The sequence below is a fragment of the Ictalurus punctatus genome, chromosome 3 (assembly GCF_001660625.3).
Source record: "Ictalurus punctatus breed USDA103 chromosome 3, Coco_2.0, whole genome shotgun sequence".
NCBI classification, from domain to species: Eukaryota; Metazoa; Chordata; class Actinopteri; order Siluriformes; family Ictaluridae; genus Ictalurus; species Ictalurus punctatus.
The window spans coordinates 15,835,422-15,852,974 of NC_030418.2; the positions used below are offsets into that span (position 1 = coordinate 15,835,422).

Sequence of the window (17,553 nt, forward strand, 5' to 3'; positions counted from 1 at the left end):
ACAGAAGGAATAGTCAGGAATAGCAAACTTAGCATGCTTACATTGTCAGCTTGATTTATCAACCTGCTACAAATTGAGCTAGGTTAAGAAAAGGCCATAAAAAAGACATTTTCTGCTGATTATAATCTGATCCCTGTGGCCTGGTGAATAATGCACATACCCTGGCACTTTTTCACAGGCGTAACCTGAGACTCTCTTGAGTAAAGTGAGCAAGCAGAAATGTGACGACAAAATGCCAGCTGTCTTCTTTACTATTCAGTCTCATTGATGGGCTCAATAAAAAACTGTGTTTAACTCATAGCGCCTCAGCATGAAATCTTTAGCTATGAATCTACACCATTAGAAATTACCCACAGGCATATATAGAATATAGAATTCCACACAAGCAACAGGAGAAACTATTTAGAATGACAGAATTAAAGTTTAGAACTATTTCATCTTCAGTAACTGCTGTGGTCAGGAGCCTATTGCAGTGGTCCATTGCAGGGCAAGCACAAGTACCTAGGGGTTATTTTAATGTAGCCAGTTCACCTACCAGAATGTTATTGGGTGGTGAGCAGAAACCAAAGAAACCAACACAGACATGGGGAGAATATGCCTAAACAATTGTATTTTCTTTCAAATATATTCAGTACTGCGCAAAAGTCTCAGGCACATGCAAAGGAATACTGTAAAGCAAAGACGCCTTCAGAAATTAATAAGATTATATGTTTCTACATAAAAACTCTGCTATGAGAAACATTAGTTTTTCAGTAGTTTTTCTCTAATAGTAAAAACTAAACCGAGTCAATATTTGGTGTTGCAACCCTTTGCTTTTTAAAAATTCATCAGTATTCTCAGGTACACTTTGTGCAGTTTTATGAGGAAATTGCCTGGTAAGTTTTACTGCGCATCTTGAAGAATCTGCCACAGTTCCTCTGGAGACTTTGACTGTCACGCTTGCTTCTGTTTTGCAGGTAAAACCCGACAGACGTCATTATTTTTTTATCTGAAAAGTGGTGTATTATGTAATATGTTACTTTCTTTAATGCAAACATTTTCTGTAGCATTTTTTTTTTGTTGTTGGAAATATCCCACTGGATGCACCAGTTGGGGCAGGGGAGGTATTTTATTTTCATATGATGTGGATGCAAGAATGAAGGACACAGGTATGAAGCTAGTGGGACAAATAAAAGACTACATTCATTAACATGAAGGTGCAGCAGTTCTCACTAAATGCCTGGTTAGGGTCATGGTGGTTTTAATTAGGCTATTAGTTTGTTTTTATTTTGGAAAATAGAACCAACTAAATTTATTAGGTAATATCATGGACAGGTACTAAAAAATAATAATTGTGTGAGTGGAATTAAGAAACCTTTAGATTCATTTGCACACCAAGCTAATAGTGCTGACAGTTTCTTCCAGTGTTTTTCAGTGGCATATGGTTAATTTAAAGAAAAACCTTATGATTTAGTTCATGCGCACTTTGGATTTAAATCAAAATATAGATATAGATACAAATACCTGGATCACATAACAGATACAGATAATGGCATTGCATTGCACCCCTAACCTGTACACATCAGGTAATGGATATAAAAATACATAAGCAGTTAAAAATAACATTAAGCACAATCAGGGCCACAACATAAAGTTTCACCTGTCTGAAGCAGAAAAACATGGTCTCAAACCTGAGAATATAAAGGAGCTTAAACTGTTCTGCATGGAGGAGTGAATTAAGACTCCTCTACAAGTATCTTTAGACATTACAGGAAATGACTCAGTGCTGATTATCTCCAGGGCAGGAGTCACAAATTATTCATTGTGAGGGTGTCAATTATTTTTGTCAATAATAATTACAAAACTAGTGTTTTGTAGATTAAAAAAAAAACTATACAATGTTTCTGCATGTTTGAGCTCAAAATATCACTCTATTTAAGGATTATCAAACTGGGGTTAATGTTCCAAAACACAAAAGGTGGGTTGTCCAGTAATTTGATAAGAATGTATGTAGAGAAGTAGTTGCCATTCAATAAAAACATGTGGCGCTCTGACTACTCCCTATTAATCATTTAGCCCTTTTAACATTAGTAATCTGTCTCTGTCATCTATTAGAATGCATGAGCGAGTTTCCAACAGAGAAGTGTTTTTTAAACACAATATTCTTTGACACATTCCATAAATAATGTCGGTATCCAGTGACTGTAAAATATTCATAATGCACATAATGTATTGCTCGTGTTCCTACATTCAATTAAATCCAGACACAGCCAGTGTAGGCTCATGTTGAAAATGTTAAAGCAAATTATAATTGCCAATTAATATATCTCAACCCAAAGAGGAGAACTCTTACCTTAATAGTGAGCATGACATGGGTGTGGCTCTTCAGGACTTCCACAGCATTGCTGTGTGTAATATATTCAAAACTCACTCCATTTGCTGCCAGAATCTGGTCTCCCATTTTAATACCATTTTGTTCTGCCAAGCCACCAGGGTCCAGCCTAATCAACAAACCAAGCAAATAAACAACTTGGACTTTGCAGCCTACGACAGGGACTACAAAGCAAGAAATTCATAAAATCTCATTAAATATAAACCACAGAGACGCAGCTCCTTCTTCGTCCATACTTTGAGACATAGATGCCCAGGCCAAACTCTTTGCCACCACGGATGTTAAAGCCCAGGCAGTAATCATCTGAGGTGGTGTAGAGGTGCACTATCCGGCGCAAAGCTCCATCTGAGCTGACCTCAGAGGGGGTGTGACCACTCTCTTCCACCACCATCCTTCGATGGATTAGATCCACCCTACACACAATTACATTTTTACAAAACACATAACTATACACATAATTGCCTGCATTTGCACAACACAATAAAACTTTTCTAGTTAACGTAGACTGGCACACAATCTCGCACCAAATTACATATGTACCAACATTTAAAAATTATACATTTAAAAACATACTTGCTAACACATACAAAACCATTCAACCATAATCGTGGACACATGCTAGTACAGTGATCATATCACTTAATGAAATGGCAGTACACCCTTTCCCCATTGTATGGTGAAAGAGTAGCTAGAAAGAAAGATAATGAGCAAAGGCCAAGAGTCAGTGGGTTTCCACACTGCTGGGCATGAAAGACAGAGGATGGTGACCGGGCCAGAACAGCTTTCACTGTCCTGTTTTATGTGATTCGTTTTGATGCGTTAATTAGTAATTCAGAATCAACAGGAATCACCAGACAGACTGAAAATAAACTTTTTATACGGGTATATGTCTTCTGAGACACACTGAGTCACTGACACAGACCATACTCATTTGTATTAGCATTACAGTTTATATTCGGTCAAAATTAAGCTGGCCAAATGTTGAGACTCTAGGTCATCACAAGACATTGTAATATTACCAGGAAGTTTTTAAAAGGTCCTGAACTGTGAAATAGCTGGAAATAATTATGAACTGTATTATGCCTGTTTATGTCCAGATATTATAATAAACATTTCTTTTAAAATAGAAATTGGCCTAAAGCAGCTTAATTTGGAATGTAGAATTAAATGATGAGCCATGACATCTTAAATTACAACAATAATTTGACCATAACCATGCCAGAATTGTCCACATGATCATATATTTGAATGTATGGTAAAAATTCTTCCCTTACCATGTGGTCTTCTCTTTGGAGTAGCGGATTCCAGGCACTTTCCCTACACGCCTAACCACCATGCGCAGGCGGTTGTTCCCTGTCAAAACCTTCACAGCACTGCTCATGGTGATGCTTTCCAGGCTGATCCCATTCACTTCCACCAGCTTGTCCCCAACAGACAACCCTGCAAATTCTGCCGTACACATACAAAACGTTTCAGGCATGGAATCGCTTAAACAGAAGCAGTGTATCACACTAAAGTCAGACCAGGGTTTCACTAGAAAATCGCTTTTAAAATGAGTAAATAAGAGATCAATGGTCTGTGCAGTTGTATAGAGAATGCAATTAAATACTGTTTTTTTACTTTTATACTTTTACTTTAACTATTACTAACGTGGTAAAACAGAGTAATACTTTGTAATAGAGTGTATGTATGTATACCTGCAGAGCTATTGTCCTCCACTTTGCTAACAAAGATGCCAAGGCCATGCTCTGAGCCACCACGCACACTGAAGCCCAGCCTACCATCCTCACTCTTGTCCACAGTGATTGTGTGGATGTCTTCACTATCATCCCCACCTGTAGTCAGACAGCACCACACACAACATTTAAATAATGACATGTTGATATTCACTTTCACATAAATTTCAGAGGTTCCTATCTTATAGCAGAAGCTTTTAAATTCAACTGAACATCAGACCTGTTGATTATACTAGTAACTCACCATCCACAGGTGAATTGATGAGGATGACTCTACCCATTGGGGAGGAAGATCTCATTCCCTTCTGCCGCTGTTGCTTCTTGTGCAAGTATCGTGGCAAAGTGGAGGTTCCCGGGCCTCCTGGGTGGGTGTTAGGATGGGCCCCATTCGTCATCTCTCTGTGGGACTCAGCAGATGAATAAGCCATGATGAGATTGGGACCCCTCCTCGAACCCTCATTCAGGGATTGTGGATCGACAAGGAAAGGGAGCAACTGGACTGGAGGACTGGTAGGGCACCAGAAGGTGGACTGTGCTAAGGAAAACTCTGTTGCAATGGCACAAGAGAACAAGCCTGTAATGGCTCCTGCAATATTTGCCAAGTGTTATTCTACACGGTTCCAGCATATGTCAAAGGGGCTAGGGTTCAGTGAATTCAGTGAATCCAAGTAGACTTCCTGGAAAAGCTAAAGAAAAACATACGTCTTTGAGCAGAGGTTTTGAGGATTTTGAGGTATTTTTGTCCAGACTAAGAGCTTCCACTGGCTAAACAAGGGCTGGAGTAATCCTTCACAGCTCATATGCATGACAATAGTCACTTATCTACTATTTCCCGACCTTCACTTACTCATAAACAATAATGAGAAAGGATGGGCGATCTGTGAGGGACAGCTTGCAATGTCGATGATTTCCCAAGGGACGTAAGGTGATATGAGCAGGTAATACATTCCAGAAAGGGAATGGTACACTACACTCTCCCCAGTTTAAGTAAGATGTTCCTGAAACAAAGGCATAACTGCTTAGAATTGGGACTTTTTACAATGTTTACTTTAATGGCTAAGCAGTTAAGTTCTACACTAATGTGAAGAGCTGTGACAGAGTAAGCAGCATCCATCCTGTGAGGTGTTTATATCCAGCACCGCGGACAGCGCTCGCACAACAAGCTGCCGAAAAGCGGGAAACTATCCGGTGCCATTTTAAAACTAAAGCAATTTGGACACTTCCTCTGGACCAAAAACTAGCTCAAACACAACTGCAATGCTTAGACTTGCCATGTGGTGTCAAGCTGGCCTGGTTGAAACAGTGTTTATGTTTAGCTTAGTTCAACTGGATATCAGGTGCAACTTCTGCAATCAGAAGAAAACAAGTAACATTATAATTCGACACAGTTTGGATCCCAGCATCATTGAAAACAGGATTTCACACAAACACACTAATGAAGCCAGAGGGGGAACCCACACATGGTTATATAGCTATGACTTTTCCATTAATAAATAGCCTATATGTGAATGTCACCAGTCATTTGAACTAGGACCAGTATATAGGTTATATAAAAACACAAGCAAATGAGCACAGTCAGTATTACCTGTCTCCATGCTGCGCTGAATGAGCTCACCTGAGGCAGAGTGAGGTTAGTAGTGATCCAGCCCGCCTTTCAGACAGGCTGATTGGATTACCTGAACCAGCTTAAAGTTGCCATTGTAAACTCATTTGATCTAGAGTATGACAATCGTTTCTCATGGCATTAGAGCATTACACAAGCATATATAATGTGTAAGCAATTTAATTATAACTTAATACGTATTGTGTTTAGTACATAGTTATGCACGTAACATTTTTTTTTTCTTTAAGCGGAAGTTTCCGTTTAAGAAGTTTCGCCTGTCCAGAATGATTTACGAACAATGTTGTGATGGAAAGGCATTTTCCTGCGGTGTTACACTGCCACCTACTGGCCTCACCACGTCAATGCAAGTGTGAAACGTAAAAATAGGCCCCCCTTGTGTGACACTGGCAAAAAGTTGGTTTGACGTTGGACGTTCGATATTCGCAGATATGCGGAAATTAAGAGACCGTCTCTAAAGTTACATACGACATTGTTATACACGTGTCTAACTTCGATAGCATTTGAAGGGAATTACTTACAGCCATATAACCAACTGTAAAGTGTTCATCTAGGTGTCAGGTATGATGCACACCTTTTAGATTTGTGATATTTAACCCTACAATGCATGAACCAAAAAAACCTTCACGAATGCATAAAGGGAGTCAAAATGACCCGTACTGGACTGAATGGTTTTCTTCTAAAATTTCCGCATATCCGCGAATAGCGAATGTCCAACATCAAACCAACTTTATTCCAGTCTGTGAGACTGACCTTCAGCAGCAGTAATTCTTATTCTCTAAAAACCACACAAGATTATCAGGTTGGTCTTGTTTTCTATTAATTGTTGTTAATGACACAAAATTTCAACCCAAGATTAAGTTTAGGAAAGCCACCATTATGTTACTAAGCTAATGCTGAATCATTTCGAAATATGACCATAAAGCATGAATACAGTTTACAAGGTCGTATGTGCATCATGGGAAACACATAAAATAATACTCTAAGCATTATTTACTCTAATACTCTAAGTAAAGTATTGCTCCAGGTTAACATGGTGATAAAGTAATGACCACAAGGTCATACAGGTGTCTGAACTCAGCTGTGTTGCTCTACAGCAAATACTGCAAATAACTCACAAACTTTAATGTGCCGGTGGGACAGCAAACCCCGCCCTGCATGCTCAACCAATCACCGCGCTCTTTCGCAACACCGCCTCGACACACGCGCGCAAACACGCGCACGCGCTTAATACCGCAGACATCAAACTGTGTAGAAACGGTGGTGGAGAGGTCATTGAATTTATCAGGCATCTCGAGTTGCATTTTCTGTTTTTGATTTTGATAAAGGTATGTTTCTGGGCTTAGACTATTTGAATAAACACGTTAATTAACCGAAACGATAATTATTTCCGAAAGTGACATTACTAGCACGTAGCATAGCTAGTTAGCTGTGTCGGCTAGCTAGGTTAAATTGCCGGGTTGTTGTTTGTTAGCTGGAGAGCTACTTCAGCTGGCTAAGTCTGAAAGTGTAGTAGATACACCACCAGCTATTGAACGTTTATTGATTTGATATCTGCAGCTGAATATTAAAACGCATCTCTATCGAAGATGCACAAGAGTTAACCAACGTCTTTATGATAATTTTAGTTGGCTAGCTGAGCCTTGGTTATCTTGCTAATACCGAGCTGTCTGTTCTTGAGGTTTAAAAGCTGAACAGGTTGGATGATGATGATGATTGGCGTAACTCCATATTTCAAAAAGGATGAAGCATCAGCAAACAAATCATCACTTAAACTTAAGGCTGTGTGAGGGTACATCCATCAGGATATTACAGAAAAATAATCAATTACATGGAGGATGTTTGTCAGGTTTTCTTAGTAAACTAACGTTTGTCTGGTTTAAACTAGTGTAATTGAAGCTACAAACAAGATACTTTTATAAAGTTCATAGATCTCAGTCATTTACTTTCGAAATGGATGAATCGATGGTATTCTTACAAGTTTTAATTACTGACAGTCTGAAAAACAGGCTTGTGCAGGTCTCAGCATTCCTGATCTACAGCTTAGGCTACATTCATGTACACTGAAGAGTTAGCACTCATAAGATCTGTGTTTGATCATTGTCTGAACTTATTTTTAAACATGACAAGTCTCTTCATGCAACAAAACCATGATGGATAGAAAACCTGTAACGCAAGAGAATTTTTGCGTAATTGAGTCATCCAAACTGAGGTTTTCTGAGTGCTGCATGTAACCGGGTTTATTTGTGTGACCATAATTTTATTTTAAAAGCGGGTTACATGTTGTGTTCTTTATAGACAGAACGGAGAAGAGAAAGGATGTCTGGGGATTTGCCGCTGAACATCAACATTAAGGAGCCACAGTGGGACCAGAGTACGTTTATGGGCAGAGCTCAGCATTTCTTCACAGTGACCGACCCAAGAAATGTGCTGCTCTCCAACGAGGTTCTGGAGGGTGCGCGAGTCATTGTGGAGGATTACAGGTCAGCAGTTGGGTTCACCTAAACTGCACTCTGGATGTCCTGAGGACTTTCCTCTTATACCACAGCAATTTAGCTAGTTCTATTTATTTTTTTTAATTATTAATGAAGGACACATCATTATTTTTTATCAACTTATTGTTGCATTTTTTGTTGTTCCAGTGAAGGGAAATGGTAATGCTAAAGTGTGCAAAGACATTCTATACCAGTGTTTCCCAATCCGGGTGCTGTCTGATGAGAGCAGGGGTGTCGTGTAAAAATCCTTCAGATATTTCTAAAATGGTAAAATGTGCATAAAACCTTTAATATATAATAAATATCTGATGTCTGAAATAATAACACAGAAATAATAAGACGCACAGCTCACAATAATTAGAAAAAAAAAAAATAAAAATTCCCTCCCCCTCGCTGACATGTCAGCAGCACATCAATTTCAGTATGCATGTGTAGTGCAAAAGAATATGGACAGATTTCTTAAAAGAAAAGCTCCAGATGCTTCTGGACCATCAACTTCATCCTCAGTGTAGCTAACACTGTCTAGCATTAGTGTTTGTGTACGGTGCCACAAATTTTTTAAAAATTTTCATAGGGTGCTGTGACTGTAAAAAGGTTGGGAAAAGCTGTTCTATACAATCATTTGCTTTCGAGAGGAAGCACATTTGAGTGTGATGGTCATCTGTCCACTTTTTAGTACTTTTGGCCATTTAGTGCATGTGTTAAAAATCAGCACATTAATATAAACTTGTGATTTGCCTAAGAGCTGCTGTTGGAGAAAATTAATCAACATCTTCCAACCAATCAGAATTAAAAGTTCAACTGCATTTGGTATAAACACAATTTGGCTAGTAATATTACGGACTATGTTATTGACACACATTTACATTATCTATAGTGTAAGCCAGTGGTTCTCAAACGGGGGGGGCGGGGGCGTGGAGAGATCGGAAGGGGAGCGTAAATTGTTTGAAAAACAAATAAATAAATAAACACAGACAGGGCATCATTTGGGTACAAGGTGTATTTTATTGCTTTTGATATAGTATGTGCATAAATGGAAAACCCCCGCATTCCCTCTCCCTCTGTATTTTGCTGTCAGTGCAGACCAGTGTTGCCAACTTTTCAGACCCCTTTAACGCCTTTTTTTGCAAAATAAGCAACAAATCTATCGGCTTTTTGGAAAAACCAGTGGTGCTGACAATTAGGACATCTACTCTGTATGAAGCAGTTGGTCGCACTTGTGACTGTTGAGGCATTAAAATAACTGACCGCTGTGTCCTTCTACACAGGAAAGGAATTGTGAAACCAGGCCTGACAGAGGATCAACTATGGAGGGCCAAATACATCTATGACTCTGCCTTCCATCCTGATACTGGTGAGAAGATGCTGCTGATTGGTCGCATGTCTGCACAAGTGCCAATGAACATGACCATCACAGGCTGCATGCTCACGTTCTATAGGTAAGGGCATTGTACATGTGCTGTAAGTAGAAAGATTATTTATGTGTATTTATCCAACGTGCCTCCATTTTTTTCTGCTGTATGGTGAACTGATATAATGATGTAAACTGGAAAGCATACAATTCATGACAGGAAGTGAGATTATGGCAGGAAATGTAGTGAGTCATCAACAAATAAGTCACCATGGAAAAAAATCTCCATACTGAGTTTTTACAGTTTCTCTCCTGCTTGCATTTCATTTGTATTTCCTGTGTCCCAAATTCTCACATAGAGCTGGGTGATATGACATTTTCGTCATATCACTTTATACTTTTCCACAATACACAACATGGAACTCAATGTACAGGTTTGCTAACAAACTGCCAGCAAGACAGTAGTGCTGCATTTAACAACAGCCTGTGGAAATCTGAATTCAGTGATTCCTTCATTTAATTGTACAAATTATTATGCACGCTCTTTATTGGAAGCAGTTGATTAGATGTTGAAATGTTATTTTAAAATTACTGACTATATCTCAGGAAAGTGTATTATGACAAGATTGATCTTATGATTAATGGAGCATTTACTCAATTTGGTGTTCATATTAGTCCTGTAATTTGTATTCTACCCCTGAGTGTGTGTAAGTTTATGCGTAAGAAGACTAATTTACAAATAATGTAAACCTCGAATGGTCGGCTTGTGTGTGTGTGTGTGTGTGTGTGTGTGTGTATATATATATATATATATATATATATATATATATATATATATATATATATATATATATATATATATATATACACACACACACACAATTACAATTATTTAATTAATAGGGCATCTATTTTTTTGAAGAAAACCATTCAATCCAGTACGGGTCATCAAGTCGCTATGAGTTACTGCAGTTTTATATTTGTTCTGGATTTTGCTGAGAAATTTAAATTGCTTTTTTATTTTAATTATACACAAGTTGAATGTATATTTTGTGAAGCCCAGTTAAAATCATTTTAACGTTTTAAATCATTTATTACACATAACTTTATTAAAGGACTTTAATGCTGTGAATTCTTTATATTTGCAGATTTCTTGAGTTAATACTGATGTGTGGTGAAAATTTCATGTGAATACGCTCATTGGAAATATATTTACTAAAAAAAAAAATGTTGACGCGTCCAATACTTATTTCCTTCCCTTTATATAGTTTTACTGTCATCGACATGAGTCAAAATAACTTTCCCCTCTACCTATGAGAGACCCATTTCAGCTGGGTGAGCTTTGCCTTTTATGGAGTTTTCTGGGTGTCACCAAATGCAAGTCAGCTGTGTTTTTTAGTTCGGTTATACAAACAACTTTACTAAAACATTGATCAATGAGGCCTAATGATTTTTAGGGAATTAACCATGTGATTCATGTGATCATGCCCAGGTCAGATTACATCTGAGTTTGTTGGAAAATCATACCACACTGCTCAGACTTTCCTCAACCATCAAACATCAACTGATCTGACAAAACCTGACCAACCTGTCTGTTGACATAAGCTAGGCTTTAGGGTAATGTACAGCATCTAGGGAATGCTGTGTTTCATTTTTTTCTCACATGATTCAATGAAGGTTCTTTTGTTTTGGCAGCAAATTTTATCTACCTGGAATTTTTGACTGCAACATATTACACGTATATTTCTTGCATGTTTTTTAATCTTTGTGTTCATGTTTCTCTCTTATTCAGGACAACTCCTGCAGTTGTGTTCTGGCAGTGGGTCAACCAGTCCTTCAATGCCATCGTCAACTACACAAACCGCAGTGGAGATGCACCAATATCTGTAAAGTAAGGACGCATTGATCTCCTTTATAGCAAGAGGCTTCATTATGGAAACCTATGGCAAAAAAAAAAAAAAAACAGCACTCCTGACCACAGATGTGTAATGGAGCACTCCATCAATTATTGGAAGCATATACTCATGATGGTAAACATGCCGGCCAATCACATGCACTGTATGGCCAAATGTTTGTGCAAACCTCTCCATCACACTCTTCCTTTCTCATTCCAAAACCATGTGCATTAACACCGTGCTGGTCCCCCTTTTGCTACTAAAACAGCTAGTGACTGTAGCCATGACTAATTCTACTTCTCTCCTTGCCGGTCAATCACAATAGTGTCCCACAGCGCCCTCAGGCTGTTTCTCATTGCAACAACACGACATAACAAGGCTGTATTGAGATTTCACTGACAGAAAATAAAAATAAAATAAACGTGCTAAAATAAAATAAATATTTTATTTAAGCCTATACAATTATATATATTATTATATTGTATTATATTATATAGTGATATAAGTTGAGTGGGGTTGAGGTCAGGGCTCTGTGCAGGCCACTCAAGGTCTTCTACATCAGCATCGGCAAACGTTCCTGGAGCTCGCTTTGTGTACATGAGCATCGTCATGCCTCTTAACTCCAGTGAAGTGAAAACGTAATTCTACAGCACACAAAGACATTTGTATGAACAATTATGTGCTTACCACTTTGCGGCAGCAGTTTGTGGAAGAACCACATTTACGTCTATGGCATTTGGCCATAGACGAAATTGATCTCATTTATACAACTGAGCAGTTGAGGGTTAAAGGCCTTGCAACGGGCCAGTAGTGGCAGCTTCGCAGTGCTGGGATTTGAACTCATGACCTTCTGATCAGTAACCCAACATCTTAACCACTGCAGTACCACTGCACAAATGAGTGTGATGCTCAGGTGTTGATGAACCTTTGGTCATATAGTGTGTATTCAAATATAACTTTTTGTAGTGTTTGTCTACAGGCTAGGTTGTAGTGGTAAGTGCAGATGGCTTAATGTTTTGTGCTATTAATCTTGTTATGATTTCAAATCATTATCAGTGCATGATGTCACCATTCTAGCTATGTCTGGTCAAAGCATACATTGCAATTTGTTTAACTCTACCTATATTGTTTTGAATTTTTTTATTTGCTATTATTTGTTTTAATGCTTTATTTAACATCAGTCTTTGTGTTTGGGCTTTTGCAGTCAGCTTGGAGCAGCCTATGTCAGTGCTACAACTGGAGCTGTAATTACTGCTCTTGGCCTCAAATCCCTAACCAAGGTGAGAATTTTAAATCTCTACATCACATATAACTAGTGCTCTCGTTTTGTCTAGTGTACAGTACATAACACTTCCTGTCTCATACATTTAATGTAGTGAACCTGCCTATAAACTGTATCCTGTAAGATTTACCTGTTTGAGAGTAAAATCTTCATTTTCTGTGAAATAACAGCTATAAACTCTGTAATTCTCTTACTGCCTTATGTAAAACACTATTCATTTGTTAATAAATTACTTTTTGGGTTTTTTTTTGCAAGCACCTGCCAGCTATTATCGGCCGGTTTGTTCCATTTGCTGCAGTGGCAGCAGCAAACTGCATTAACATTCCCTTCATGAGACAACGGTGCGTTTAAATGGTTTAATCCAAGAATCATCAGTATTTATGTGCAGCAACACGTGTGTAGAAAACTCACCATTTATTGCCTTTATTTAGGGAACTGAAGTACGGTATTCCAGTCACTGATGAGGAGGGTAATCGCCTGGGAGAATCTGCCAGTGCTGCTCAGCAGGCCATTATACAGGTGGTGGTGTCCCGAATCGGCATGGCAGTACCAGCCATGGGTAAGGAGTCTGCACTATTTTAATAATTTCATGCTAATGTTGTCAGGGATTGTGCACAGACCAGGCCTGAGTTCTAACACTCGTGCTCCAGCTAATCTAGTTCTTTATTGCTATTGAATCATTAGAGATGGATGATTTTTTTTTATATATATAGACTCAGCAGAGTGATAGATTTTAAAATAGACAGGTAGGCGTCTCAGCTGTTACAGGCTGCACTCAAGAATGCATAATCAAAATTACGACCACGGTCCCAAAAATTGACAAAGAAATTTAAAATATTTTATGTTTTTTTTGTGTGTTTCATTCTTTGCTGTGAATAACTGAAGTCTGAAACAAACCCCTACACCTTCCTTCTGTGTGCCTGGACTACCACTTTGTTATTCCTTGTTTTTCTGTGAGCTACCAGAACTCTTCTAAAGTATATTTTTCTGTATTCTGCTTACAGCTATTCCTCCGGTTATCATGAATGCCTTGGAGAAAAAAGCTTTCATGAAGGTAAAGTCATAGTGTCCTTTTTTTGTTTTGCTCCCAGGTCACCAGTCTTAGCTGTGCTGCTGTATCTGATAAGGGTTGTTTAATTATTAATGCTTAATCTGTCACACATTTGGATAGTAGCACATGTTACAGTTCAATTCCTACGTTCCACCACTAGATAGCAATTAAGCTACCCAGTATGAGGCATAAACAAACACTAAATGAAGCAGGACATCAGGCTGTGGTTGTCTAAGCCTGCTAACTTTGTGGAATCTTGATGCGAAGTCTAAACTGAGCTGGACTTTCAGCACTGTGTTGTGTGATCCATGAAACATGTAAATCTTCTCCCTCTTGCCCTCCAGCGCTTCCCAGTGCTCAATGCCCCAGTACAAGTTGGGCTTGTGGGATTATGGTAAGTTCCACTGTTAATGATTTCTGCATCACAGGCAGTAAAATGTCTGGATCATAGCTGATTATTAATTTTGTGTGTTTCCACTCTGGTAGTCTGGTGTTTGCTACTCCGTTGTGCTGTGCCCTATTCCCACAGAAGAGGTGAGTGCTTGCCTTAAACACATTTTCTTATTTATTTCTAAAGATGGTGGCTCTCTATTAGGTTGTTGGTGGCCCCATATATATAATATATATAATATATAATGTGTGTGTGTGTGTGTGTGTGTGTGTGTGTGTGTGTGTGTAGCTCTATGAAGCTGAGCAGGCTGGAGCCTGACCTGCAGGAGAGTATACGACAGAGCAGTCCTAACACAACCGTGGTTTATTTCAACAAGGGCTTGTAGAGAACTTTTCTTCAAGTCCAAATGGTTGTCTGTATTTTGCTGAGTTCAGTGGACACAACTTGAAGAGTAAATATCCAGTTTCTTTTTTTTGTTTTAGTTTTCTGTTTAAAAATGAAGTGTGTTGCAAAACCTGCACTTTCCCTCAAGATAACATGCAATCCTGACTGATGTTTATCTAAAGCAGATAATACTATGAGGATGTTGGAGGATTTTTATTACTGCTGCATTTATGATCTGACCCCTTATGTGCTAATAACAATGTGTGGAGTCCCAAATTATTTTTTCACGTGAATTCTATTTATCATTATTTATTTCTATTTGCAAAAATACTTGACGTGTGTATTTGTTAGTGTGTTTAGACCTACAATATTTATACCTAACTTTCCAGACCAAACATCTGTCCACAGCTTAATGACAAGAAATGGCCTAGAAGAATCAATTTTGAGTCGTGGGATTATTTTTAGCTAGTTCAAAAGGTTTTATCTCCAGTATGTGCAATTGAAGTGCTCTTAATCCTTACAGAACTGACCTAATAGACTCCAGTGGATAGGAAAGTTGAGATGTATACACACTTCTTTATCAGTAGTTTACGTGGACAACAATAATCCGATATTAACCCGATGAAGACAATACTCTGATTAAGAAATTAGCATGTAAACAGTGATTATTGATGACCTTAATCCCTCTAAAGTCATTCCCGAAGTAAACACAAATCGAATTAAGACGTGGAGTATTCCTGTTTTAGTCGCATTATCGAGGTGTATTACAGACATGTAAACACCTTAATCACATTATTAATGTTATGTGGGAGTTTTCAACACATTTTGCGACATGACACGATCACACACAACAGGGCTCAACTGTTTGATGGCAAACGAGAGCACGGCTGTGTCCGAAACCACGTACGTACCTACTATATAAGGAGGTTAAATACACGTATTTCAGCTACTATATAGACGGTAAGTACGTGGTTTCGGACGCAGCCCACGGCTTCAAGCAGTCGTCTATTTGCACGTACAGCATGACAAATAATTAACCGCACTTGAAGGTTTCGTAAAATGAAAAATGAAACACCCAAAACTGTATACGGTACCATAACGAAGACCAACTGTATCTTGATACGTGAAATTCTGGAGGGAACATCGGACGGTGTGGCGTGGTGACATAATGACGTGTGATGTTAATTGATCTATGTTCTATAACATGTAAAACAGGTACATGAAAGGAATATTCTAAAATCAACTCATGTAAACACCTTAAACACAATATTGTCTTATTCAGAATAAGGTCAATAATTAGATTACTGCTGTCCATGTAAACGTGGTCTATAAATGAATCCAGATCTAAACTTTTTGGTGATTGATTGGTCAGTGTGTGTATCCTAAGCCTTGTGTGGTTTTTAACTAATATGAGTGGTGCATATTTTATTTATATATATATATATATATATATATATATATATATATATATATATATATATATATATATATATATATATATATATATATATATATATATATATATATATATATATATATATATATATAAATTTTATTATTTTTTATGTTACATTGTGGGTATAGATTGGTTTGTGGGTGTAGTAGTGGCGAAACTGCTGAACAACGTGGTGTCTGTGTAATGCTTAAAATGTCTAGTTTCTTTTTTGACTACAGGCCTTTGTGAAGACAAATTTCCATTTACAGAGAAACATGTATCCGATAGCTAGAAATAGAAATATTACAGGTAAATGCTTTATATTTTATGCAATCACAGAAGCATGGCATATCCTTTTAAATTCTTTATTACTGGCAGTGGCATAGGAAATAAAATGTGGTGTTTGAACCTCAGCAGAAAAGTGAACTGCTGACATATCACCATACATCAGTCTTCTTTCACTGATCTAACGCACAACCATTTAACAATATTCATGATTGTTTTATAGCAAACTATGTTCACTGTAGCTTCAAATGATCTAAATTTACATATAGATAAATGTAAAACATACTGAAATGTATATTTGTTTAGAAATGTCAGCTAGATATTATCGGTATGTGTGCTTATACAGTTCTGAAATAAGCCATGATGGATGCACCATAAAATTATATTTATTTTTGTGTCATTGGATGTGGTTGTAGTGATGTACCAAAAATGTTATTATAATCCTGTTAAGATATTAAGAACTCTCTGGAATTCCTGTTGTATTTGGAGCATATGATCAAATGTAGTTCATACAATATTCTAGTGAGATGATAATGTTTTTTGTTGTTTTGTGAAGTGTTTCTGTGGATGAATGGAACATACTTTGCAGTGTTTCTTTTGTCTTTCCATTTGAACGGTGTTGTATGAATTATTATTTTTATTTTTTTTGAAAAAAAAAACCATGCTCTTATTGTCCCGAGAGCGGCAAGCAGACATCTCTATTACTGTACGGTTACCATTCATGCTCAATACCTGGCTTCTTTTAACTATGGTTTTGGACATTATGTAAATATGTTTAATTAACAACTAGAATGAATGTTTTCAGATACAAGACCCATATGATATAAATGTAATGTTAAATGCCCAATAGCAAAGTGGACCTGTATAACAAATATGGTAAAATGTTGGCTTGGGGAGTTCATTAGCGGTTTATTAGCGTAAATGCAGATCATAGAATTAGGTTAAGAATGGCACAAATTGTCTTGACTCCAGCACACCTGTTTCAATACTGAAGTATGTTAAGAAGTGAGCACATTCTGAACCACCTTGCATTCAGAATCATCCTTTGTGAATGTACTGTAAGTAATCACAGTATGTAACTAACCTCTGACTAATAAAGTTATAGCACAAGTTTGCAATATCATCCGTTTGGTCTTTTTCTAAAAGTCCTTTTAAGATGTGAGGTTTCCACCGTCTAAAATTTGAGCACGTCCTACGAGTTTGTCCCAAATAAAAAAAAGGTCATTTTACAAGCAGCGGATACTAAAATACTAGGT

At 37.7% G+C, this 17,553-nt stretch overlaps 2 protein-coding genes across 3 annotated transcripts in view; one reads left to right on the forward strand and one right to left on the reverse strand.

Moving 5' to 3' along the window:
* pdzd7a (PDZ domain containing 7a) overlaps positions 1-6,890 on the reverse strand; it is a 27,680-nt gene extending 20,790 nt beyond the window's left edge. Inside the window, exons 1-6 of the mRNA XM_017464849.3 lie at positions 6,847-6,890; positions 4,352-5,105; positions 4,069-4,206; positions 3,646-3,820; positions 2,608-2,784; positions 2,333-2,480 (exon numbers count right to left, since the gene is read on the reverse strand). Coding sequence (XP_017320338.1) covers positions 2,333-2,480; positions 2,608-2,784; positions 3,646-3,820; positions 4,069-4,206; positions 4,352-4,535 — 822 coding nt within the window. The 5' untranslated portion in view covers positions 4,536-5,105; positions 6,847-6,890. The remainder of the gene's footprint in view (positions 1-2,332; positions 2,481-2,607; positions 2,785-3,645; positions 3,821-4,068; positions 4,207-4,351; positions 5,106-6,846) is intronic.
* Positions 6,891-6,922: 32 nt separating this feature from the next.
* Positions 6,923-16,024, forward strand: sfxn3 (sideroflexin 3). 2 transcript variants are annotated; one of them, XM_017464263.3, is made up of 11 exons: positions 6,923-7,056; positions 8,027-8,211; positions 9,492-9,662; positions 11,367-11,465; positions 12,674-12,749; positions 13,007-13,092; positions 13,183-13,310; positions 13,756-13,805; positions 14,147-14,196; positions 14,289-14,336; positions 14,482-16,024. In XM_017464263.3, the coding sequence occupies exons 2-11, from the start codon at positions 8,048-8,050 to the stop codon at positions 14,576-14,578; spliced, it is 969 nt and encodes a 322-aa protein (XP_017319752.1). In that variant the 5' UTR covers positions 6,923-7,056; positions 8,027-8,047; the 3' UTR covers positions 14,579-16,024. The 2 variants fall into 2 exon arrangements, with proteins under 2 accessions (XP_017319752.1, XP_017319753.1); XM_017464264.3 differs by having other exon boundaries at positions 6,968-7,056; positions 8,031-8,211.
* Positions 16,025-17,553: the final 1,529 nt, after the last annotated feature.